This window comes from Haplochromis burtoni, unplaced genomic scaffold (genome assembly GCF_018398535.1).
Source record: "Haplochromis burtoni strain Fernald_Lab_line unplaced genomic scaffold, NCSU_Asbu1 Contig_108, whole genome shotgun sequence".
Taxonomy (NCBI): Eukaryota; Metazoa; Chordata; class Actinopteri; order Cichliformes; family Cichlidae; genus Haplochromis; species Haplochromis burtoni.
In genome coordinates, this window is record NW_024582469.1 from 257,556 (window position 1) to 284,518 (window position 26,963).

The 26,963-nt window shown below is 39.9% G+C and overlaps 1 protein-coding gene across 6 annotated transcripts in view; it reads right to left on the reverse strand.

The window, feature by feature from the left end:
- Window positions 1–8,478: 8,478 nt before the first annotated feature.
- The window catches only part of LOC102289404 (BRCA1 DNA repair associated), a 25,155-nt gene continuing 6,670 nt past the window's right edge, over window positions 8,479–26,963 (reverse strand). For 3 of the 6 annotated variants that reach the window (XM_005928185.2, XM_005928184.2, XM_042223281.1), the window contains exons 10-21: window positions 26,799–26,934; window positions 26,340–26,397; window positions 23,557–23,660; window positions 23,114–23,319; window positions 22,936–23,023; window positions 20,615–20,692; window positions 20,401–20,441; window positions 19,773–19,856; window positions 15,783–15,840; window positions 12,887–12,960; window positions 12,051–12,111; window positions 8,479–8,725 (exon numbers count right to left, since the gene is read on the reverse strand). In XM_005928185.2, the coding sequence (XP_005928247.1) occupies window positions 8,631–8,725; window positions 12,051–12,111; window positions 12,887–12,960; window positions 15,783–15,840; window positions 19,773–19,856; window positions 20,401–20,441; window positions 20,615–20,692; window positions 22,936–23,023; window positions 23,114–23,319; window positions 23,557–23,660; window positions 26,340–26,397; window positions 26,799–26,934 (1,083 nt within the window). In that variant the 3' untranslated portion in view covers window positions 8,479–8,630. The remainder of the gene's footprint in view (window positions 8,726–12,050; window positions 12,112–12,886; window positions 12,961–15,782; window positions 15,841–19,772; window positions 19,857–20,400; window positions 20,442–20,614; window positions 20,693–22,935; window positions 23,024–23,113; window positions 23,320–23,556; window positions 23,661–26,339; window positions 26,398–26,798; window positions 26,935–26,963) is intronic. The other 3 variants (XM_005928188.2, XM_005928187.2, XM_005928186.2) reach the window with 3 other exon arrangements.

A 26,963-nucleotide genomic window follows, 5' to 3' on the forward strand; every position in this document is an offset into this window, starting at 1 on the left:
CAAATCTCTGCTTTTGAGACCACAAGGCTGGCAACAAGCATCGGCTACCTAATATAAGGCAACGCAATAACAACACCGGGGTAATGGCTGTCGAGTCAGCGGGATTCATTAAAAATGCAGGAGTCATTTAAACAGTATGTAAAATTGAGCAGATTAAAAATATATGTGCCCCGTGTCCACGAGCTGAAAGGCTCCATCTTTGCATCTCCGGCTCTGAGTAACAATGAAGGCAACGACTTTGTAAAAGCACACAGCTATGCAATGCAATACATGCAGGGAGCAGGTTTACAGTAAAGACTGTGTACAGACTCGTAAAGGCATCATTAATAAATGGTTAATTGGTAGTTAATTAAATTTTAGGTAAGTCAATGAAATTATACACACTTGGTTTGTAAAGAGAATCCAAATAATGTTCACAGAGCCTGTTAAGATATTTACTTTTGTTTTTGCTGCTTGTTTTTCATAACTTTTACAAGCTGTCTGGTTAGATTTAGATACCAAAAATATCCTTTTAACCCAAAGCAACGAGATTTCTGTTTGGACAAGTAATGAGGGAGACCTGCCAGGGACCGTTGCCAAAGGACAGCTTGTGCAGGAAGGAGGATCGTCTCACTGGTAAATAATAAAAGGCTTTATTGCAAAACAACAATAACCTTTCTTAATCATTAATGTATAGCAAGTTGTGCGCCGGTGTCACCAGCAAGGAAATGTTCTTTGCTCTTATCAGCTATGCTATCATGGATATTACTAAACTCACTGACCACTGCATTAGGTATACCTGTTCAGCTGTTCATTATGAAAATATGCAAATATCAAATGAGCCAATCACATGGCTGCCAATTAATACAAAAGTCTTGTAGACATAGATTGTGAAAATTAAACTGGATGAGCAATAAAAGTGGTTGAAAAGTGGTGTTGGTGACAGACTGTCAGACAGTTTGAGTGTTTCAGATCTACTGTGATTTCCCAAACAAACATTTCTAGGATTTACAGAGAATGGTTTGCAAAAGAAAAAGTGTCACTTTTCTGTATGACAATGTCATCTTGTCAGAAGTCAGAGGATGGCCAGACTCCTTTGACTTGCAACAGGCATTCAAATGACTTGTTACAACCAAGATATGCAGAAGAGCACCTCTGAACACGCAACACATTGAACCACATACGTAACAGCAGCAGAAGACGCACTCGATGGCACTCCTGTCAGATAAGAACTGAGGGTACAGTCTGTGAAGGTTCTCAGTCATCCAGGTCATCGTAGTCAAAGGAGCTTGCAAAGAAAAGCGTCTGGACTTCTTTAAGCTGCTTGAAGACGTTTCATCTCTCATCCGAGAAGCTTCTTCAGTTCTAAGGTCAAATGGTGGAGAGTCCCAGATATAAACCTAGTGGGAGTGACCCCACACAAAGGGACAAAAGGACCCCCTGATGATCCTCTAATCGCCTGAGCCAAGGTGTGAAACTGGCCCCCGCCTCTGTTCAAAGATGGTCGCTCACAGTGGACATAGATGGCTTCTTTCACTCCTCTTTCAAACCATCTGTCCTCTCTGTCCAAAATGTGAACATTGGCATCCTCGAAAGAGTGTCCTTTATCCTTAAGATGCAGATGGACTGCTGAGTCTTGTCCTGTGGAGGTGGCTCTTCTGTGTTGTGCCATGCGCTTGTGAAGTGGCTGTTTGGTCTCTCCAATGTAGAGGTCTGGGCATTCCTCGCTGCACTGTACAGCATACACCACATTGTTAAGTCTGTGTTTTGGCGTTTTGTCTTTCGGGTGAACCAATTTTTGTCTGAGTGTTGCTGGGTCTGAAATACACTGGGATGTCATGCTTGGAGAAAACTCTCCTGAGTTTTTCTGATACACCGGCTACATAGGGGATGACAATGTTGTTACGTCTATCCTTCTTATCCTCCCTCGCTGGTGTCTGGTCTTCTTTTCTGTGCCTCTTTGCTGACTTTAAGAACGCCCATTTAGGATAGCCGCAGGTTTTGAGTGCTTCCTTTACATGTGTGTGTTCCTTCTATTTTCCTTCAGGCTTAGAGGGAACATGTTCTGCCCGGTGGTGTAGGGTCCTAATTACTCCAAGTTTGTGTTCCAAAGGGTGATTGGAGTCAAAGAGGAGGTACTGGTCCGTGTGTGTGGGCTTCCGGTAAACTTCGATGTTGAGTTTGCCGTTCTCTTCAATGTGCACGGCGCAGTCCAGGAAAGGCAAACAGTTGTCCTTTGTGTCTTCCCTGGTGAACTTGATGTTCTTATCCACAGCGTTAATGTGCGCAGTGAAGGATTCCACTTCTTGTGTCTTGATTTTGACCCAGGTGTCGTCTACATATCTGTACCAGTGGCTGGGTACTCTTCCCTTGAAATGGGTTCCCCCGTGTCACCTATTGTAGCCAACCTTTACATGGAGGAAGTGGAAAGGAAGGCTCTTGGCTCTTTCGACAACAGAAGAGAAAAACAAGAATTTAATGTAAAGCACATTAAAGCATGGATCCATCCTGTCTTGCATCAATGGTTTGAGGCAGTTGTGGTGATATAATGACATGAGGGATATTTGCTTGGCACACTTTGGGCTCCTTAATTCCAACTGAGCATCATCTGAAAACCCCATCCTACCTGAGTAGTATGCTGACCTCTCTATACCATCATGACCACAGATTGGAAGTAGTCATCAGAAGATTGGAACAAAATCTCTGAGGAATGTTTACAGCACCTTATTGAATCCATGGCATGAAGAATTAAGACAGTGCTGCAGGCAAAAGAGGGTCCAACTTTATTTCCAGTGAGTAGTACTAATCACTGTCATTTTCACAATTAACTATAAAATAATTATTTACTACTGTTTAAATAAATATGCTATAAATATTCCTTAAATTTATAGTAATAAAACATTTCATTGATGGTTACTATGAAGCTTTGTTGACTTCCTGTTTGTGACACAGCTTTAAGGAGACAGTGTTTGTGCTGCAGCCAAGGGAGTCGTACCAAAATACAGTTTAAATGCTCTCGGAGTCAAGAGGTTAATGAGGATCACAGCGGCAAAGTGCAAAAGCAGACAGGACCATCACGGACAAGTGCGCTCGTTATTCACAGCAGCTTGACTGACATGGGAGCGCATGTAATGTGCACATGAACATCCGAATGACTAAAGCAGGTGAATTAAAGTCGATCCTGACAGGGTGCGTTACATTCACATTAGAGATCCCTGTCTGTGTCAGAGGTTCATTTTAGTGCATTAGCTCATTTGAATAAAAGCTTGAGTAAATCTTTTTCATTTGATTTTTCTTTTTAAAATCAGCTAACATGCTGTTGGTGGGTGAGTGTAATATCGGAGAACGTTAATCTAAGTTGTTGTGGTGGTTCTGCTGTTGTTTCTTTCACGACAGTGTACGTGAACAGAAGAATCTCACGCGACCACGCAATCCCTTGCCATTTTAAAAAAAATAAATAAATAAAAAATAACAATACAAAAAGCAGGAACGATCTCTGCGCTTATGCCAAATTTGGCTGGGGGGTAAGTTATTGCCCTCAGGTGTTGGAAGCAAATGGAAGTCAGCTTGTACATGTTTGCACACATGCACACAGATGTGCAGTTTCACAAACAAATAAGCACACAGAAATATTCCAGATGGTCAGGCAGATTGTTTCGTGCTAATTTCCCCTGTGAAATAGGAATATCTTTCACAGCGGGATACCCTGAACTACAGTGATGCATTAAGACTCAACAACTGGATGCATTCGTAAAGCAACCTACTTTTTACACAAACACCTATTCACCCATGCATCCATAATTCACTGTTAAAGAGGCTTGAGCACAGAACTGCATGCTTACTATTTAATTCCTGTACTATAGTAACCTCAGCACCTGCTCTTCCAGTTCTTATTCAAAAACTGAGAATTCAAATTATGCTAATGTTCAACTAAAGGTTTTGCTTTTTTTTTTTTTAAGTCTTGCACTTCGATGCCTTCTTGTCTGTTGGGCCACTATTGGGGCCTTGATTTAAATCTCTGGTGACTGCAGTCGGAGTACAATCACTCTTTGCCAAACACCCTGAATGTTTCTGTCAGTAATGATGCCTCAAAATTTTATCCATCTCAACGCTGGGGAAACCGTGGCCTTTATGATTGGATGGTGGCCCACTCGCCAGAAGGACAAAGTCCACCACTAAGATTTTGGTAATGTTTTTAACCAGTATTTGCATTTTGAATCTCACAAGCTCATTTAGTTTCTTTCTTTCTTTCAACAAATTGCATTCGATTAGCAGCAATTAACTGCCACTTACTTTTTAATACCTATGGAAGCAGTAAAGGTGTACTCACACACTGCTTCCACATCTTAGTTTATCCATCCATCCATCAGCATTTTAATCATTTTAAGACCTAATTATTATTATATCCTTTGTCATGTCGGGTGCTGTGCAGCAGGCAGGACGAAGGACCCAAATGCAGGATTCAGAAATGAAAAGTCAAACTTAAATCACAGCTTTTATTGCTTTTTATTGCTGGAAAAACTCTTCATTAACATAAGGAAACAAAACAAGAAACTCAAATCATTTAGGAAACAAGGGAAATCTAGAAAACTAAACTATGAACAGAGAACTGGAACCCTATCATGACACAGAGGTGAAGACACAGCATGGTGAGGGTACAACACAACACAGAGCAAGGAAAACACAGGGCCTAAATACACACTGGAGCAATCAGGGAATGGGAGACAGGAGGGAAACACAGCTGTGAGAAATCAGAACTAAAAAGACAAGGGGAAGCAAAACCAGACACACTGCACACAGGACAGGGACTATCAAAATAAAACAGGAAGCACACAACAGGCACAGACTAGACTGAACAGAGGGGACAAGGAACCCTGCCATCATTTTTTACCATTACTGTATAAAATCAGCCACTAACCTACAAAAATGTGCAAAAATCTAATTTCTACTCTCGTTACCTCCTTTTTAAATGTATTATGCAGTCTTGCACAGCAAAGGGTGATTATTTCTTTTATTACCTTTTAATTAACTTCAGAATTAGTTTTACTAACACAATCCAAATTGTATTAATTAAGGACTTGCATCCCCCGTTCTTCCTGCCTTGTTCCATGGACACATGTACTTGTACAGATGTGTGCTGGTTTTTAAGTAAAATGTGAAGCACTTTATAATTTTATCAGAAAATGTACTATTAAGTTGTGAGAAGGTATCTCACAGAGAAGTAAGCATGACTGTACATTCTTAATATTGTTTTTAAAAATGCTAGAGGCTTGAATTAAATTACTAAACTAAACTTTACATTTTCAGTTAGTCATGGGTTCAGTTTACTGCTGACATGATACTGGAAAATCTACTTTTTGTCACCTGGCAGTCGATAAAGAGGATTAGCTTTTCTAAGTGCCACTGCCCCTTTGTCTGTCTATTAAACTGACAAGACACTAAGGCTGCAGTTATTCAGCCAGCTGTACACACAATGGCGGTAAACAGTGTCGCATTGTGTGAGCGTCTGCCGTGTGCCGTGCTGTAACCCCAGGTCCCACACAGGGAAACTGAGCTGAATGTACGCTCGGCTGCAGCTCTGCACTGAAAAATCAGCTGACTGGAGGAAAGCAGCGTCCTGGCACGCTGGCGTCTGGCACCACACATCTGGCATTTAAAAGGCCTCAGAGCAAACAAGCTGACATTATTGTTTCACGCAGGCTCCTTTTCTATTTTCAGCCACCTGGTTTTTGATATCTGTTGTTGTCATAGCGATGAATGTCAAAGAATTCAGTATTTTTATTCATTCTGCAACCAACCGAAAGTCACAAATTCGCAACACAATGCAGACGTTGGCATAAATATTCTTTTCTCGGATGATTTGTTATTAATGGAATATAAATTCAATTCAAGTTAAAGAACGCGGTGCTGAAAATGATGTGGGCTGTGGACGTGGATATGCATTTCAGTCCGTTGAAGTTCATGCTGTTGCAGACTTTTGAGCCCAAAAACACCTATTATTAAGAAAACATAGGAAGGTACAATCACCACCACTTTGACCTTTAAGCAAACATCTATACGGGCTTGTTATATTGTGTAGCCGTTCAAGCAGACTCATGTCCTTGAGGCATAATTGTTTCCAGCTCAGAAAGTTGAGTGTGGCTGCAGGAGCTGAATAGGTTTTTTGTTATATCTCTGACCTTTAAACTCGCATGCCTATTTTCACGTTGATTACATTTTTCATCGGGCATGAGCTCTGGTTTGTTGTTACATCGATTACAGTTGCCACAGTTAAGACCACCAACGCATCCTGATTAACTGTGAGCTAGTGGTACAAGTGCAATATTAGGGTGCTATGCTTTTCACACGGACTGCATATATCTATATATAATGGGAATTAATTAGCCTGTAAATCAACAGTTTATGCAGCTATTCAACTCCTTGAATTAAAGCTGAAAGTTTGCTTTTGATTTTCATCCTGAATGTTTAAGTCTAATTTGGTGGCCTACAGAGCTGAAATTATGTAAACTACATCAATGTGCCTGTATTTAATTTCATTCACCTTCTATTATGTTTACTACTTCTCTTGGTATTTCTCTCACATCCCAGGCAGCCTGAGATTTTTTTACTAATATTTTAACAGCGCAAGCATATGTAACTTGTGTCCCCTGTCACTTATTGCTTTCCTCACACATCCTTGTTAAAGCATAGACGTACTGGTCCATAAGATGTTTGCCTCTGTACACCACCAGAGGGGATTTTAAATCGAAGAATTAAGATGTGATTAAAGTCGGGACCTTCAACTTTAATTCAAGGGCTTTAACAAAAGTGTAGCATTCACTGTTACATTAGAGTCCCTGTTTTCAGAGGCTCAGAACTAATGAACAAACTAGTTACATGAAAAAGAACTGTTTTTAATAACGGGATGAATATTTTCTGAGCTCCGTCAGGCCTTTACAGCAGCCACCTTCAGTTGTTGCTTGTTTGTGGGCCTCACTGTCTTCAGTTTTGCATTTAATAACTGAAAAGCTCTCTTTTGGTTTGAGTTCAGGTGGCTGACGTGACCAATTAAGAAGTTTCCATTTCTTTCCCTTCACAACCTCTTGGGTTTCTTTTGCAGCATGCTTTGGATCGTTAGACATTTGCTCTGTGAAGTGCAGGCTGATCAGCTTTGCAGCGTTTGGCTGAATCTGAGCCGAGAGTAGAGTCCTGTGCACTTTATAATTCATCCTGCTACTCCCAATAGCACTCACATGATCAATAAACACCAGTGACCCAGTTCTACTGGCAGAAATATATGCACATGCCATCACCTTGGCTCCATCATGTTTGACAGATGAACTGGTACGCTTCGAATTATCATCTTCCTCTTTTCCCCGCATACTTTTTTCATTCTGGTACAAGTTCACTTTTGTCATTAATCTGAAGGGTGTTTGTTGTTTTAAGATGTTTTCCGTCAGATCTCTCCTTCCTGTTCTTGAGTGTAAAGAGTGGTTTGCTCCCTGTTGTAACGCCTTTCTATTAACATTCACAAATGTCTCTCTTGATTGAAGACTTTTACAACAACACGCCTACATGTTCAAAGTGTTCTTGACTTGGTTAGAAATTGCCAAAGAAAGAACTCCACAATAATGCACTTGAGTTGTCTTCTGTGGCTTTTCAGGCTTCTTGTTGTTGCTGAGTTGGTCAGTGTATTAATTCTTTTAAGAATGTACCAGATTATTGGTTTGGCACTCCTGAAGTTTTTGCCTCTCTGTGGTGGAGTTATGTCTTGTTTCTTTTAGCCCAGTGATGCCCTCCATCACTTGTAGTGGCATTTCTCTGGGCTTTCCGTGTAAAATTACAGTGAAAAGTTTTTAAGAACTACATCGTTCAAAGTCCAACAACTTCAAGTATTCTGTATGCTTCATTTTTTCATGAACTAACAAGGGAGCAGGCCTCACCAGGTCATAAACTGCTCTTCAATCCAATTAAAAATCCTCGAAAAACAGGGTACCATGTATAAAAACACCAAATTTTTGTAAGAAATGGAGAAGAAAGCAGGCTCATGAAGTCATCTGTGAAATGTTTGGTTTATACTTTTTTTTTCCTAAGCAATAAAATTTAATTAAAAGTTAACAAGTCAAGTTGGTGCATCTATATTCCTTCACAAAACGCTGACACCACAGGAGTGAAGCGCAAAGCCGGCATCTATTTCCTTTAAATGCTTTGTCAGATTACTGTATCGTGGCAAATATTAGCACTTTAGTCTTTTTTATGTTAGTACCATTTTGGAGCAGCAAACTAAATATTTTAGACTGTTGATAAGATTTGAAAAGGAAACAAAATATTTCCTGCCCTTATCTGATCCAGCACAGTAAATCTTTTGTGCCATTTTATTCCCACACAGCGGCTGTTCAATAATGCAGAACATGTTGCAGTTTGCAAACCATGTTCAGGAAACTGAACAGGCATTGTATAGTCCTCATAGACAGCACTGACATTTGTGCTTTAAAACCAGAAGAAAAACTCAATTCAGGCCTCTTTAGTCGAGTACTTTATATACATCATACAATGAGAGACACAGAAATATGTATAACAGGTGGATATTTTGGAAAAACAAAAAATGGAACAGTTAAATTCCCCATAAGAGGACATAGTGAAGCCGTGGGAAGATCTCTGGGTTCCTTGGGTTATGTTCTGTAGCTGCTGTAATTTTGAAGGGTGTAGGTTGCAACTGTATCCAACAACCAACCACGGGTTACAACAGTAGCTTGTTTGGAAAGACCTGCAGAGAGGACAGATGTTAATGCCTTCTAAAGATAAAGTATTGAAAGTGTGAACACGCATGAAACAGGACATGAGTGTGGTGTAGGTGTAGGGTTAGAGCAGGTGAAATTCCAACAAAAAGCCTTTGAGGGCTTATAATGTCTCCAACTTTTACATCTGTATGATTAATGCTCTAATAACAGTAAGAGCTAACAGTTGAAGGAGAACCAGTATTCATATTTTAATGCATGAGGCTTGTATTACTCTACATTGTCTCCATTTTCAGCAAATGCCATGAAAAGATCTTCCTGCAGTGTAATAGTCCAGCTCTCAGGCCTTTCTGACTACCCTAGCCTTTCAGCAGCTAAGTCCCAAACCAGCTGCTACTGCTGAAAATATGGATCTAGAAAAACAAACAAACATGAATATATAATTTCATTTGTTGAAAGATGCCACATTCACTATTAGGAAAAAATAACACTGCATTTATCTGGGACTATTTTCAGCTGGGGAATAATTGTTAAGCTTTTATGAGGGGATGATGATGCACTTATTTGTGTGTAGCTCAAGTTTTTAATTGTATCAACGATATGTAAGGGGTTAGGTTCCAGCACACAAACCCTAACAGCTGTAGTCCTTTAGTGAAAGCATACACTTAGTGACCACCCTATTAGATACATCTTGCTAGTACTGAGTTACCTTCAGTTTGGCCATTCTCCTATGCTCTGATATCAACAGGGGATTTTTCTCCAAAGACTGGACATTCTCTGTTTTTTTAACCATTCTCTGTAATTCCCAGAAATGGCGTGTGGGAAACTTCCAGTAGATCTGGGACTAACAACTCTGCCGCATTCAAAATCCCTTAAAATAACCCCCGCTCCCCAACCCTCAATTCTGATTCTCAGAAATCCGACAAAACAAAATAACAGTCCTTAAGTCAGTGTTCTGTACTTACATCTCCAGATAAGGTCTTTTATAACACATATCTATAAATGCTGCCTTTACACCCATGAATTATAAAGGATGGGTGACTGAGAAAGGCAGTGATTTCAATCAGTGGAGCCCAAGCAGAGGATAGCAGACGATACATAGCGGTGAACGAGTGGAGGAACTGCTCGTTTACCTGCTCTATAGGTGCCAGAGGACATGGAAGAGAAAAAGCTACATTAAATATGTAGCAGTGCAAATTAGGATGCTATGAGGAGGGAAACGAGGTGTTACTTGCTCCCCTTCTCTTTCAAACTGTCAGCTCTCCTCATGCAACATCAGCCCCTCTGTTCTGTGGCCAATTTGTTTTGACATTCCCCACGCTGCAATCTGAAATTTACTCTTGGCCATTTCTCTGCTGCTCAACTCCCTTCACACATGCTTCCCTGAAAAGTCACTCTCCTCGCTCTTGTTGGGGACCTGTCTCATTTTGGTTGGCAGCATCTGCCATTTTCACCGTTCTGTCGCTCTCCAATTGGTCCTTACGGAAAAAATGCATTCGAAACCGCGCACTGATGGACAGACAGGTGCGCTGACATGCACAGCAGCCCCGGATGTCTGTGCTTGTGGGGAATATTCGTTCATTACAGTCAGTTTAGATACAAAACCTCACCCTTAGATAATCTCATACCCAGTCATCAATGTAATAAATTGATTTAAATTCAAAATTTATTTGGAAGACTGAATAGGATAGCATCGCTGTTAAAATGAAGATGTTTTGGGGATGGCAAACCTGCAGTAAGATCCACCACCATGCGGGTACACAAAAAAAGTTTTTAAAAGCTGCAAAATTCCCCCAAACTGAGCTTTTCAGCAGGGCATGAGGATGCTTAAGACCAGAACTGTGTGAGAGACTAACAGTGCAACAAGCAATGGGTCCGTATTAGGATACTATATCCACGTAAATTAAACTAAAGCTTTTTGAAAGTATGAAACTTCTTTTACAGTGTAACGTGCATCATTCAGAGAGCTAATGTGTTTTTGCTTGTGACGACACCAACTATTTCCTCCTGTAGTGGGTGTCATTTACTCTCTGTCTCTGTGGTGCTTTCATGGGTTATTTTTAAAGCCTAACCCTTTTGGCAATCATCAGTAATGTAACAAGATAATAAATAGACCTTAGTAATCTGTACTGGCTAGCACTGGCTAACTAGACACCATCACCCTTTGTGTCTCTACAATCAGATTAAATCTTTAGTTAATATTTGGTTAACTGAATAAAATACTTTTATTTTGAAACAAACAAAAGCTCACTGGTAAAATCTACTGTAACTCGGTCACAATAGATTATAAGTAATCAACAAACAGCCGGTTCCCAAATGATTGCCTTACACTTTTTCACATCGGCAGTCAATTTCGAGTAGCGGCAACCAACTGGTTGCCCGTTTTCAATCACAAGCCAATTATATAGGCCGTTTAGTGCAAGGAAATATGTTTCCTACAACTTCAGATTGATTGATGAAGCTTTGCAAACAACTGCTATTTCATTTTTCTTTTTTTTCTTTTTTTTCTTTTAAATGCAGCTAGATTGCCATCATGTTGTAATCCATCAGAGTCAATTTGCCCTGATGAACCAAACTCATCTGTGATATGTCTGGAATGGGACTCAGTTCCACTGGTTTCCATCGGTCCGGCTGCAACTACGTCACTATTTGTCACTAATTTCTGATCAAAACGAAGTAACGCAGGTGGACTGTGAATGTAAGCAGCTATTGTGAATATAGCCGTTTCACACCCATTTCAAACCCAACAAGCTCTTTGCACACTGCTGTAATACACTGCAGAGACTAAATCATCAGCTAAATTAACTGGAATGCTAAATACTAGTTACAGAGAAAAGCCAACTTTCAATAAATCTATAAATAAAACTTTGTAATAATTAAGAACATTAAGAAAAAGAAAAATGTTTGTCTCCTTTTCTTTTTAGCATTTGAGCATAATATTAAAAAACAAAAACAACTGACTCCTTGGCACAAACTCATTTTGTAAGGTAAAAATCTTTTCCATCCATTATTTGCCTACAAAATGTGTCATCACTTGGTGCCACTTCTTTGTTGCACCATATCAAGGCTTATGAAATCTCATCTTATATAATAACACAAAACTATATTAGTACACTGTGTGTCACACACAATTCTTGTCTGTCTCTGTAGTAGCCCGAACCCCTCGGTGAGGCTGTGTATGAATATGTAACCTCTTCACGACCTCTGCGTGTGGAAGCATGTAATAGACTATTTGCTTGTGAGAGAGACAGAAATAAGCCAATTAGGTTCAAATAAAGTGAGTTATGATCAGATATAAAAAAAATTAATTAATTAAAAAGTGAAAATGTATTTTTATTTCTAGCCAAGACTCACTGTTGTAAGTTGAAGATGATGACTCTGGTTTAGGCTGTACAATGACGAGCTGCCGGGACTTCTGCGGAACAAAAGGAGTAGAAAAAACAACAATTTCTCATCATAAAACGAAGCACAAATAGAACAAACAGTTTAGTACTTACAATCAGTCAAAATGTTAAAGCGCAGTATTTTTATCCTTGCCTGTCGATCGATCTTGTCAGAAACTTTCTAAATGACTCACGGCTGATTAAGCAGCGACTGTGATTACTGCATCTCTGACTGTCAGTAATAATAAATGTTGCCTTTTTAACCATAATTAGTGTCACTTCTGCTGAACAATTCAGCATTAATGTGTCATTTTCAAAAATGAAATTAAACCCAGGAGACGAATAAGAGGCACTAATGCAGCTTTGTGAGACAAAGAGTTGCTCTGGGAGGCATCTGCTTTACCGAATGCTGCCTGACTTGTACCCGTAATGGAGCGCATCGCGGGGATCGTAAGTGAAACAGAGACATTAACGCTGAAATTTCATATACAGGAATTTTTTGCCTTCTCCCTCCCCTCACCCCGAACCAGTCGTGGCAGATGGCTGCCCCTTTCCTGAGCCTGGTTCTGTTGGAGGTTTCTTCCTGTTAAAAGGGAGTTTTTCCTTCCCACTTTTGCCAAGTGCTTGCATACAGGGTTTTTTCTTTATTATTGTAGCATCTTACCTTACAGTATAAAGTGTAAGTCATCCTAGCTCTAGTTTTAAACCAATCTTAAGATACATTTTGAAGTAAGAGAGGAAAGCATGAATTTAGAACAGAAGTGGCTCTTTGCGGAGTTTATAAGTTGAGCGGCTGGACACTCTTACCTGTTTACCATCGAGTAGAAGTGGATCTTTCACTACAGCGGCTCCACAGAGCTCCACCATCCACTCCATTTTATCTGTCGGAAACACATGAAAATGTCTATTTCAGGAAAATAAAAGATGATCAGATCTGCTTTTACTGCCTCTAACCCCAAGGGGACACACAGCAGACCCATTTCAAGCTAAGCTTTACTTTGATCAGATGGACAAACACAGGTCAGCGGTTCACTCGCTGCTCCAGATTCATTTGTGCAGTTCACTCGGTCAACACACATTTAACTTCATTCAGAAAACTGTGTTTATATTCCAGCAGCTCACAGGAAATACCACAAGTGCCATCAAAAAGATAAATCAACAGCTCCTCTTCCTGGGTACGTTCATTCATGTCAGGAAAACACTGATGAGCGTCTTCTGCGAGCTCTAGATAACATCAATATGTATCAACCCGAGTGGTTAAATAATGCATGAAATCCCAGAAGAAAACAGCTCCGTGTTTGTGCCATGTTTAAAAAAAAGAAAAGAAAGTCTTTTAAACGACTCACGCTAGCTAGCAGATGTCAACCCATTAGCAAAGCTTCATCGATCCAGCAAGCAGCGGGGAGGATGCGGCAGGAGCACTTTTAGAGCCCCAGGAAGAAGGAAAATGAAGAATGCTGCCTTCAGGGGTTTTAAGCAACGAGGACCCCCCTGAGACCTTCAACCATGATCTCTCTCTCTCTCCATTCAACCATGTTGAAAGGGAAGAGCCAAGAATTATGCTGTATGAAGGGCAACCGAACTGCTTATAAGCTTGTGTTGGGAGGTCATAAACAGTTTAAATCCTTGGCACCAAAGTTATAAACCTCTTACAGAAACTGCAAGAGCATTCTGGAAAAGGAGTCTTGCAGACGACTTTGTCCATGGTTGGAAGCTCATTTCCACTTTCTGTTCAGAAATAATTTCCAGACTCCATAGCAACTGCTGTGCAATGTGACAAAACCACACCAAAAACATCTCACACGACTCCTAAGTACGTATTCAACCCACCCACACGCTGGAATCACTTGTCATTGTTCTCCAGTGCTGAAATGACAGAGGTTAAAAACAGCACAGGTTTCAAGCTATTCTCAGTGTCAGTCAAAAGCTGTGTGAGCTACTTTAACTGTCCCTCTCCTTATTGTCTTCTTTCTCCCGTGTGTCTATCAGAGTCTTGCAGGACGGAGGCATCAATAAGATGGAATAAGGGCGGTCGAGAACAGTATTTCTTGATTGAGAAAGCAACATTGCAAACAGCAAGATGGAAACAATGCAATAAAACACCACCTGAGGTTTTCAGACAACTATAAAAAAAGAAAGTTTTAAAATCTTTGTTTTTGCAGCCAGTAATTTGAGGCACCATGTGGGTGTTGCTTGCCCTGTGGTGTTTTAGAGCTTTGTTCCTGAATCAACCGGAAACAGAAAATAGAAATAGAAAAGTGGAGATGACAGTTAAAGTTTGCATAAATTTGAATGTGCAAAAGAAAAAGAAAAAAGATGCAGGTTCATTGCACAATGAAAATTCAAAGCAGAGTCAAAGTGTTTGTGTGTGTTTTTTCTATCCAGGTATGTTTTTACTGCATTGGCAGTGTGTTTAGGATCACTGTCATACTTAAAAATGAAGTACCGTATTTTTCGGAACATAAGGAGCACCGGGTTATAAGGTGCACTGTCGATGAACGGGTCTGTTTTCATACATAAGGTGCACTGGATTATAAGCGAAACAAAACAGAACTTTACTCAACTCATTCTTCTTGCTTCCTCCACTTCTGCACCATTGATTCGTTAATGTTGAATTCTCTGGCAGCTGCTCTATTCCTATGTTGTTGCAGTATATTAATGACCAACTTCGTATAGTGGATGAATTATCTCAGTTGTTCTCCTGACTGAAGTTTGGTCCGTTTACATCCTGCCATGTGATTGCATTTGTCCCTAACCATCAGGAACCCTCACGTTAACTTTTATTGAGTGGAAAAAAGTTAGCATTCATTCTCCAGCTTCACTGTGTTTATATTATGCTAACACAGCTGCGTTGCTTGCGATCACGTAACACATCATTATATACCAGCTAGCCCAACTTCAGTAACCCTACAAACGTCACAGCTGTTTAATTTTCTGTCTTTATTTATGTTGGAAGTGACAGCAGAGCTGTACGTTTGAATTTTTTTCAGAAATCTCTCAGTCAGAACATGCTATATCATGTTTAGGTGGAAACTAGAGAGCTAACTTCCTGCTAATTTCTAACTCCATTAAATTGAATACATTCTGTTATCATGGGTGCCTGGATGTTAAACTTAATTGTTATACCTGGTAAAGATCATTTTATTAAAGATGAAAGAATTTAGACAGTTTTTTTCTGTGATGCCGCAGTGTTTGTTTGACTTTGGGACCTGAAGAGGACGGAGTTTTGGACCCAGATTACTTTGAGTCCGCAAGGCTCCTGACTACGGTAAACGTAATGCTCCGACAATCCATCAAGCGGTGCGGCTTCGTAGCTTACCGAAGTCGTACTAAAACATTTTTGACAGATTTTTGAGCGCCCTGTGCGACATAAAATTGGTTCGAGGTCAGTAAGCAGAATTCATACATAAGGCGCACTGTCGATTTTGGAGAAAATTAAAGGATTGCAGAAGTGGAAGTGCGGAAAATATGGCCCCAAACCATCACAAAGCCTCCACCGTGCTCTTTGGCAGCAACTAATGAGGAGTGGTTTGACACTTCTGCACAGTGCTGTACTTTTTGGCCACTCTGGAGCATCTCTAACAGTGTTAGAGATATATATCATAACACTGCCTGGTTTGCATGTTCAATTTTAACCCTAAATTTACTGCAGTACACAATAAGCTTTCTTTCTGGAGATCTTATGTCACATCATGTTTCTTACCTGCAGTCATGTCTGTAAAAGGCCCCTGGAAGCAGATGCTGAAGCCCTTCATGAGCAGCTGAAAACAAAAGGAAGACTTAAAAGAAGGATAAAAAAGCTGCTTTAAAATGTTTTCAAAAATATGTAGAGTAAAGCAAGTAAAGAGGACATTTACTCAGTGGATTTAACCTTCAAACAATGCTCAACAACACTGGATGAGAGCAGCCAACACTGCTATTACCATTACAGCTGAGTGTGTTTCTGAACTCTTCACCTGTGTAAAGGGTTACAGTGGTAGAGCTGAAACACCTCTCCAAGCATATCCTGCAATTTACAACATCTATTCCTCACTTACTGGGTAAAATAAAGCCTTGAGACCTCGTTGATTTTTTGCCCTCACTGTAATACATTAAATGAAGTGATGAGTAAAAGAGAACTGTGCAAATAAAGCTACCGTCACCGAGGTAATATCACACTTAAAGGAGGCAAAGAAAAACGAGAGGCTCGACACCAGGGACGCTGTTTTATCACACTCAGGGTCAATAGGCTTGCTTGAAATGGGAATGTAAACTTGTTTCTTTGAACTATGATAACCACTGAAAGGAAACTCATGACACGGCCTCATCTACAGCGTGTGGCAGGATGGAAGTGTTTGAAAGATAAATGTCCGAGCGACAGGGGAGAGAAATACTAATTTCTCACGCTTCCCTGTACGTCCATAATCATGATTAGCCAGAGGTGCTCAGTGAGATGAAAAAGTGTTTCTGTTACAGATTTTTAATTTAGACAACAGCTAATGTCCTTCAGGAGGTATTAGAGTGTGATAACAAGCACACACAGGCACACACACTCACGCAGTTTCTTTGACTGATTTCCAGAGCGTTCTGGTGACAGACTCCCCGACTCTCCATTTCATCTGTTAGTCCGTTTGTCACACTAGTGCAGGTGACAGAAAGTGAATATGAACGGGACAATCTGCCTGGCTCCATCAAATTGCCGGCACGGCGCACATGCCACTTAAATAAGCCTGAAATTACTAGCTAATTCAATTAGCAGAGGTTCTTCAAAGGCAGTGATACGGCCAACATGACATCTAGCCATTTCTAATTTTCCCCCTCAGTGGCAACAGTAGTGGTCCTGCTGGCCTTACACCAAGGGGAAAATTACAATTAGCTCCTCACAACAGGGTCTGAGCTAAGAGGCTGGTGCAACACGAGGAAACAAGTTCAAGTGCTGCTTGTAATTGGGCCATTTTATTTGATTTTCCTCTCTGAATCACAGACTATTCTTTGTGGACTAACACTGTGCTTTTAAAAAATACGAGCAGTGGTAACTGCCGATAACAGCAGGAATTAATGCGCCGATTTGCTGTTTTTGCTTTGTTTTCCTAAATAATTGTTGTGTTCTAAAACAAATTTGCTTCATCCAGTCAACATGTTGACATGCTGCAAAATCTCTATAAGCTACAGTAAAACAGACTGACAGAATGGAAAGGCATTGGTGGGCCAATGAACTGAACAGATGAAGAAGATGTGCATCTTCGTGGATATATAACTAATGAAGCTTTGAGTATTTTAAAGGCAGATTTAGGGAGGAGCAATATAAATGTGGCAGAGCCACGAATCCTGTGGTGCAGGATGAAGGTATAGCTTAGATTTTCAATGCTATGTAGATGATACCCAGCTTTATTTATCCATGAAGCCAGAATGCAGTGTGTCTTAAAGACATAAAAGCCTGATGACCTCTAAGTTTGTGCTTTCAAATTCAGATAAAACGGAGGTTATTGTACATCGTCCCTAAAAATCGTAGTAATCTGGTATCTTTACCTTTTCTAGACAGCATTATTGACCTCCAGTAACACCGTGAGGAAACTCAGAGTCTTTTTTAACAATGATATGTCCTTCAGTGTGCACATTAAACAAATATGCAGAACTGGTTACTTGCATTTGTGCAAACATTAGAAAATAGAAATAGGGGAGGAGAGAACTCAGTAGGTAGAGTGTTTGCCCCATGATCGGAAGGTCGGGGGTTCAACTCCACCGAATAGCTCCCCTGAGGTACCCCTGAGCAAGGTACTGTCCCTACACACTGCTCCCCGGGCGCTGGATTGGTGGCTGCCCACTGCTTCACTGAGTGAATCTGTTAAATGCAGAGAGAAATTTCCCTACAGGGGATTAATAAAGTATACAAAAAAAAAAAAATACTGTCCCTGTTTGATGCTGAAAGACTTAATTCATGCATTTATTACTTCTAGGCTGAACTACTGTAACTCATTATAATCGGGCTGTCCTAAAAGCTCCCCAAAGACTCTTTAGTTGTTCCAAAATGCATCAGCTAGAGACTAACAGGGACTAGAAAGACAGCACGCGTTTCGCCTCTTTAGTGGCTCCCTGTTAAATCCAGAATCAAATTTAAAATCCTTCCCTTCATGTACAAGGTCTTAACTAATCAGGCCCCATCTTATCTTGCAGACCTCATAGTACTGCATCTCCCCAAGAGAGCACTTCGCTCTCAGACTGCTGGTTTACATGTGGGTCCTAGGATACTAAAAAGTAGAATGGGAGGCAGAGCTTTAAGGTTTCAGGCCCAGTTTGTTTGGGAGACAGACGGCATCTCTACTTTTAAGATTAGCCTTAAAACTTGGATTTTTAATAAAGATTACAGTTGGTGCTGAATCAGGTGACCCTTAGTTAAACTGCACTAAGTCTAAGCTGCTGCGGGAATTCTTATCACGTACTGTTTCTTCTTCTTTTTCTTATTCACTCAGAGAACTACCAATTCAATCTCTGGTTCTCTTCCATAGTGTGTCTCCCTCCCCTCACCGTAACTGGATCACAGCAGGTGGCTGCTCCTCCCAGAGCCTGGCTCTGCTGGATAATTTTTCCTGTTAAAAGGGAGTTTTTTCTTCCCACTGTTTCCAAGTGGGATTCACAGGGAATCATCTGATTGTTGGGTTTATTGCTCTATTCTTGTAGGTTCTTTACCTCAGAATATAAAGCGACTTGAGGTGATTTTGTGCTATACAAATCAAACTGAATTGAATGCATTGCAGTTTCAGTGAGCATGCAAATTATAATATGCAATAATTATACAGGTAATATGATATAATGATCATCCAAAAATAATCTACAACTAAAAAAATCCTGTGGAGCTATAAGGCTATGTTGTTAACAATCAAGCACACATAGTAAAAAGCTATTGAGCCATTCATCAATACCATTTCTCCTCAAAAGTAACAATAATGCAAAGCCACATACTTGACCCTACCTGAAATCTTTGTTATGCACCTCTTTAACTGTACCTTTTGTAGCTGTACCGCTCTTATCAAAGTTTCAGAGTACTTTTAGATTTTCTTTTAAGCCTCAAGCTAAAACATCCGTTTTAAAGCTATAATATTAATTTTATGTGGCATAGGACTGCACAATTAACTGAATTTCAATCTTGATCACGATTTTAGCTTTCCACAATTAAATCAAGACGATCGACTGATATTGCTCCATCAATCGAATGCAAAGCACCGCCAGATCACTGCCTGATGATGTGGCTGCATATGCCAGTCACAGCTGTTCCCCTGGAGACGAAGGTTTTCTGGATAGAAAGTAGCACTATATTAAAAGACTGCTTTACAACACATAATAGTCCATTAAAACTAAATACGGATGTCTGGCACAGCTGAAACGAAGAGCTTGTCCCTCAAAGCAGATCATTGTGTGGAAACACTCCAAACACAGCAAATGACAAATAATATGCAAGGACTGCTGGACGAGGGTGCCTGCACTGCAAAGGAGCACAACTCACTGACTCAAGCCCCTGAAAACGCACCAAACAGTATAACAAATGTATGAATATTCATATTGTTGTCTTTTGTATTGAATTGTAAATAACTGGAGATGAGTTATTATTGTTTGTTGACAATCCATACCACACTTGATCTATGAAGCTTTATGATCAATTTCTATTTTTATTATATGAGTATATTTATCAGTCCCCTTCAGTTAATAAAGCACTCACATTACTGTCTTCAGTGGTCCGAGCTCTTGAGGGGCCCTGGTGGTTGGGCCCATTCACCACATCCCCTCTCACCTCAAACGGACTCTGGTTAAGAAGAAAGCAAAAAGACTCAAATAGGCAAACATGAAGCTCACAGTTAGCGTCAAGATTTTCGGCTCGGTTATTTTCTATTTTCATTTTCGTTTTAAAAACAGCCTAAGTGATTATTCAATCTCAGGACTGAATTTAAACACAGAGTCTGTTAAGAGTAATTAATTTCTTCCCAGAGTCAGGTATGCTCTTATGAGTACACTGAGCATTCTTCAATGTGACAGCAATCAACTTTTAATCGTAAAGAGTGCATTTCTGTGTTCATGATATAATGCTTTTTCTTTTTTCTTAAAACTGCCCCAGTGATGGATAAAATAACTTGAAATACCGATACTAAATGTAGCCTGGCTGGATTACACTGGCCTATCACAGAAGCAGACTTGCTAAAACAAATGGATGGCTAATCATTTATGGTGGTATATCACAGCAAGCCACAGCCAGAGATTCATCATGTGGCCTTAATTCAACATCGGGACAAACACAGATGTGACTGTAAGCCACCGCTGCGCTGATTCAACGAGCACGCGGGCGAGCGTACCTCATCTAAGACTTTCTTTTGTTTGAAGCACTCAGAAATCCCTACAGAGAGAAAAAAAGAGCAAAGAATTGCGAGCTTATTATCTGACACACAAAAACTTTACTGTGTAAATCACCCTTTTATTCCAGCCTACCTTTTCATGCCATGCTGTTTTTTTACATTTAAATTTAGACTAATTACTCTTAACTTATTAGTTAAGTTAAGTTATACTTACACTGGAAACTCAACACCCACTTCCTGCCTGCAATTCCCAGGAAGTATTTCAGTGTGCGCTCACATACCAGCTGTTCATCTGGCAGAGAGAGAAAAAGAGCAGACGCATGAAAAGAAATGCAAAATACGAGAGCTCTTTCATGAGGTGATTGTACAAATACACCTTACACACTGTAAAATTGACCAAGTATCTTTTAAGGCCTACAAGTCACAAACTTGGTAAGTATGAGTCCATGGAGCTATACGAGGGGCTAGAGATGCTCAGCTGGCTCCTTACTACCAACTGAGCATCCTTTGAATACCATGGCCTACCTGAGCCTTGCTGACATGTCCATATCTTTATGACCGCAGTCTATCCATCTTCTGATGGCTGTTTCTAGCTGTATAATGTGCCATGTATCAAAGCTTAAATAATCTCACAGTGGTTCCTTGAACATGGCAGTTTACTGTGATCAAAAGCTCCCCCCACAGTAACTAGATTGTAATCAAATAAAGCAATATGGCATGTGATGAAATGGGAGATTCACATCATACATGTGCTGCCAACCAATCTAACCCATGAAGAGTTCAGGCAGTTAAGAAGACAGAAGGAGGTTGAACGAAGAACCAGCGAGTTGTACCTAATAAATTGACCAGTGAGTATAAAGGTTATTATATGTTATTAAGGTTATTAACCGTCTGAGCTCTTGGACGCAACGCTAAAAGGTTTCTGTTGCAAAACAAAGGACAATATATGGTTATAACTTCTGCTCACTCTTGCCAGAAATTACTTTTTTAATATGTTATCATTTGCAGTATTATCATTATTACATTTAAATTTAATATGGAAATCCTGGTAAAGTGTTGTAAACAAAGTATAGTCATTCTTTTTCATTAAAAAATAAGATTAACTGATGCCCTATAGTTGCAGTCACACAAGACTTATTATCTCAAAGCAAATGTAATCAGTAGCAGTGTTGCAGTGCAACTCAATAGACATACAACACTTTGCGTTCCAAGTTATGAGTTATTTAGCTACTTTTTAATAAGCAATCAGTTAATTCTAACATTTTTCTCCTTTCCTCTGTTCTTTCTGTTGCCGCAAAAAGGATAAAGCCTGATGCAATCCAGCTGCTCTCCAACTAGTGTCAGTTACCATGTGGCTCTGCTCACGAGATTTGCAAGGAGCCATTTCTTCTAATATTTCAGATTTACGAGTGAAAAGGACAAGAACAACACCACAGTGAAATTCAAATTGTGTCTGGGTGATAATAAGTCAATAAGTCTTTCAGGCTCACAAAGAGCTCACTTCAAGTTTGAAGTAGCACTTTCAAGCTAAGAGCATCTTCACAACAGCTCCAAAACATCAACAGTTAGGTTTTAGTTCAGCGGAGTCTGGTTAAGTGGCGAGACGAGATGCTCCCAGTCTGAACTGGGAACGAGGTAAAGTCAGTGTACTCAGAGGTAGATTCACAGTAGACTGCACACACAGTACAACCTAACATGTGCAAAATGACTTAAACACGTTTCTTTTCCCAGTCGAGAATACTGTTACATAATTGCTATTAAATGGCATAAATCGGGAGACCTAACAACAAGAGGAAGCCAAGACAGATCAGAAGTCAGATGGTCTAACAGGTGAGTCAATACAATCGTGTCAGTGCATGCACAGGAAAAAATGTCCAACTCTGGCTCATTCTGATGATTTAAAGGAAATCAATCTGCATCTTTTCTTCTCTTTTCAAATCCGTGAAAGAGGCAGACAGAAACTTTTTAATCCAGGTAAGAGTCAAAAATGCCCATTACTGCCAGTTCTTCTGAGAAATGCATTTTAAAGGCTTTAAACTTATTTTCTACTAATGGCAGTAATATGAGACCTCCTGCTCCTTTCCCAAAATTTAACCATAAAGATCAAGAGGCCTACGATTCCTATTTTTAGTTGCCCAGGAAACCGCTGCAATTAAAAGAAAAAAGAAAAAAAAGGAGGACTTCTTAAAATGTGACAGTTAATATGGTGCTTTGGAGACAGCGAGCTTTGAAATTAAAAATAATCTATCAGAGAGGGTAATTAGCAACTAGCGGATAAATGGAGGAGAGAGTGTGTGGGGTGGAGAGAAACAGAGAGCTTATCTCCAAGGAGCGCTTTAAAAGACGCACGAAACAAGCTGTAACTACACGTAGAAAGAAAATGTCCTTTTCTAATTGCAAATGTTCTTTTAGAAAAAAAACACAAGAGCTAGAAACAACTAAAGTAATGAGGATTTAATTGCTCTGTTGCCTATCAAGCCAATTTGTCCAGTGGCTCCCTTTGACTCTAAAAGGAGAGCATGTGACTGTACTTACCTGTACGCATGATGACATGAGTCACTTCTGGTGTTACCTGGGAAACCACACGGGCACCAACTCTCTTGGCAAACTTTTTCACCATAATCTGTTGGCAACAGCGTCATATCAGTTTATTTATTCTAAAACTGACTACGTTTAAAAAGCAAACAAACTGACTGATTGTCTAAAAGGTCACCTGCTCATTTGGGCCCAATCCTGATGACACAAGCACCAGCTTAGCTTTGCATGCGTCTTTTGGAGGGCTGTTATTTTCTTTGTCTTCTTGCCCGTCGGACAGAGAACTGCTGTCCTTCTGAGTCTTAGCTGCTGAAGTTGAAGACGGTGTTTTGGAGACTCCAGTGCCTTTGACACCGACCCCTTTATGCGCAGACTTCTGCGCTGCTGGAGAGAAAAAACACAGGACACACAGTCACCTGACCTGACCCATTCCTCTTTCACCACTTTTGGTGATCCTTCATCAGAGATTAACCTTATCAACCACAGTCAGGCTAAATCAAACAGACTCAAAAAAAAACTGCAGTAATGTCAAATTGCTCCTTTATGTTCATGTGGTATTAAATGTGCAAATAGAATAATGAAGCTATCTGAAAAAACATGTTTCTACAGTTCACTTCATACCCATCTGTGTGTCACCTTCAGGCTCTGACGGGTTGGGTTCGGGAACACCTTTGCAATCAGATGGTTCTGGGTTTAGGTTCGGTCCCGCTTCTGGAACATCTTTCCTGCAAAACAGACGTGTCTGTAAGCTTGGCATGCATTGGTTTTAACTTTACATTTCCTGGATTTTTGACCTGCATGTACAGTACTGTGCAAAGGTTCTTTGTATTTCACTTCCAAAGAGCCAGATTCCATTCTAATATTTTAAGTGGTCTTCAGCAGTACTTTTCCAGACTTTCTAAAGGTCTATGAACATTTTTCTTTGGACCCTGGTTGCTATTTTTTCCATTCATTTTGCATTTGGTTTTTGTATCCAGTTGCGTATCCAGAAGATAATTGTTACACAATGTTGGATCTGTGGATCGCTGCATATTTGGGACGCACCGATTGTGAAAGTTTTGATTTCACAATCGGTGCGTCACAGAAGGTGTAACAAATTGTTACATTTGAAATTGTTACAAATTCAAATGTAACAGAAGGTGATTGTGTAACAAATTGTTACACAATCACCTTCTGAATTTGTACAGTTCTTCCCCATAAAACTGTATTTCCATGTGAGTTTTCGTATGTTTCAATAAATCACTGCACTTTTTCCCCCATCTCCTATAATATAATACACATACTACATATACACATATAAAGAAATTATAAAACTTTTGCACAAAACTGAATTAGTACCACACGTTTCGAGTGCCTGTTCCCCTTTGAATAACACTCCAGTTCTAATTCCTAGCAGCACTTTAAGTTTGCAGAGCGGGGCTGGGACAAAATATCAATATTTTCCTCATGTGATGAGACTATGATGGCAGCAAACATCAGTATTTTTATTAAAGCATGCAGGCGCTCTAAATGGATACCCAAGCCCATTTAAATGACCAGAGTCACTATTCATGTCTGCTGATGGTGAATCTTACCAAATGAATCAGGACAAAAATAAATAAATAAAAGAGCTAATGGGAGGGAAATGGTGAGAAGCGGGGCAGAGCTAAGTAACAGAACTGACATATCATTAAAACTGAACTCTTCTCCTTCAGTTAAACAGATATTGTGATATTTCATAGATGACTGCCTTGCAATGTATTGAGCAGAGCACTATATCATGCATGGTGCATTAGAATATCATCAGTTATCATCAGGATTCCCAACTCAACTGCACGCTACAGCGTAAATGTTGATCCAGGACTTGACAAAGAAAGAAAGTTGATATCAGTGACACATTCTTATATAATTTTCGGCAGAGGTATGCTTTTATTCTCCAAAATGAATAAAGTTGGTAAAGTTTCCTTCCTTTGTTTTCTTGTGGGTTTATTTCTTCACTCAAAGTCTCTGGCAGAGTGCCTGCGTTTAAATTACCTGCACCAGTTCACTGAAAACTTAGACTGCAGTGCCAACTAATCTTTCCAATTTCACTACTGCAGTTCTGGAATATGTGCTTTTTAATTTAGAACTTGTATAACCAAACCCCTCTGTGTTCTCATCCGCCATTTCTCCCACTCTCTCGCCCAAAGGACAGCACGTAGAACTCTGGGAGGCGAGAGGTTGTATGTGTGTGTCTGTGTGCGCAATCAGTCGCAAGAGATAAATTACTGTGGCGATGCAAGTTTCCCGCTAAGTGCTCTAAATGACATATAAGATGCAGTCAGTAATGACTTTTTTATTCTCCACAGCATAAGCAGATTCTGGGTTCATTAGTGAGATTATCTGCCTGTCCTCTTGAGATGCATCACCCTCTGAGAACCACCAACACACACGTACACGTGCCCGCACACACACACTCGCCAAATTTCTCCTTCAGTTACAGACTGAAAGAGGCCAATTACATGCTACTTACTCCAGTTATTGTACTGGCTAATATAGATGTATTGAAATATGGCTCCTTTTAAAATCTATAAACAATATGTAGAACCCTCTAAGGAAAGACTGCAGCGCGGTGAGGCGGACGTATTTAATTACTGAAGTCAGGTTTGAGTTCGAAGATTGTCACATGACTGGAGGCCAACATTAGGCGAGGTGATTGGTTAATTAGGCTGCTGAGCAAGCAAAGAAAACCTTCTGATGTTATGACTCATAATTCCTCCTGTGTCTTTCACAGATAGTGTTTTATTTATTTATTTATGTAGTTATCCTTTTTCACTTGCCAGCAAAAAGTTACAGGAGCTGCTCAGACACAAAGAGACGTCAAAATGTTGCTTTAACGTTAACTTATAACACAAAGGTACTTACACTCACACAAATGACTGGTATAAAATCAGACCGTCTAAAGCCTCGGCTGTTTTTAATCACCAGGTGAATACAACGGATTAAGACACCAGGAACTCAGGAAAACAAACAGTTAACATGTGGAACTGGTTTCTAACTGTCTAAGAGTCATTTAGCTGTGATATTATCTGTTCCTCTAATCATTTCCTGTATTTCCTGTAAAGACGGACTTAATGTCTTTCAGCTTTCATGAGGTCATGGTGGACAGGGGTTAAAATAGTGTTTATTTGTGGTTTTTGCATCATGTCTATTGTTTCAAGGAATAAGTTTAAGGGTTTTTTTTCCCCATAGGTAAAAGAAACTGAGCAAAATAAATCAGAAACACTGACTTTTTTCAATGCTATTGGGACTTATCTTACGACTTTTTGCCGATCTGTTTGTTTAGATTGAGGAGATCTTGTGAGGAGGGAGTAAAACTGATTGTGGGTATAGATATTTCTATGCAGCAGCACTGAGCAAGTCTATTTTTACAATCCTTTACTTGCCTGTCTGCGGCGTGCCCTGCGTCCTGGTCACGAGGAAGCTGTCTGTGAGCGTCTGGGCCTGCAAACACAATATTTATATTACATTTTATGACTTTCAATACTTCAAAAGACAGAAAAAAAGACTTTGTTTCGGGCATACTTCAGATTTTTGTGTTTATTCAGTTTCAATCTATCTACAGAATATTTCCTTTACAAATTGTCCAGCATGTTTTGGCCAATAAACGTCAGAAAAATTGTGAAAAATGCCCATCTTTATCTTACCAAACCTCAAATATATTTCGTTTACTACCAGGGGAAACTGACTCAGTCTTCATATGTATTTGCCTTTTGAGAGTCTGGAATTAATCAGTTTTGGATATTTTTCCTTCAGATGCTGTAAACACATAATTATCTACTCATCTTTTTTGTGAACTAATCTTTTCATCTCTGAAAATAAGCAGATGCTTATTATCTTCTTACCCATGTCTCTGGTGCTCTGATGGGTTTGTGGGGGGATTTCTTTGGAAGGACTGCTCTCTTTCTCCTGAAGCACCTCTGAGACCAGGGCCATCAGCTTCTCCAGCCTCACCAGCTCCTTCTGCATTTCTATCTTTTGCTAAAAAAGAAAAAAAAAGAAAAGAAATT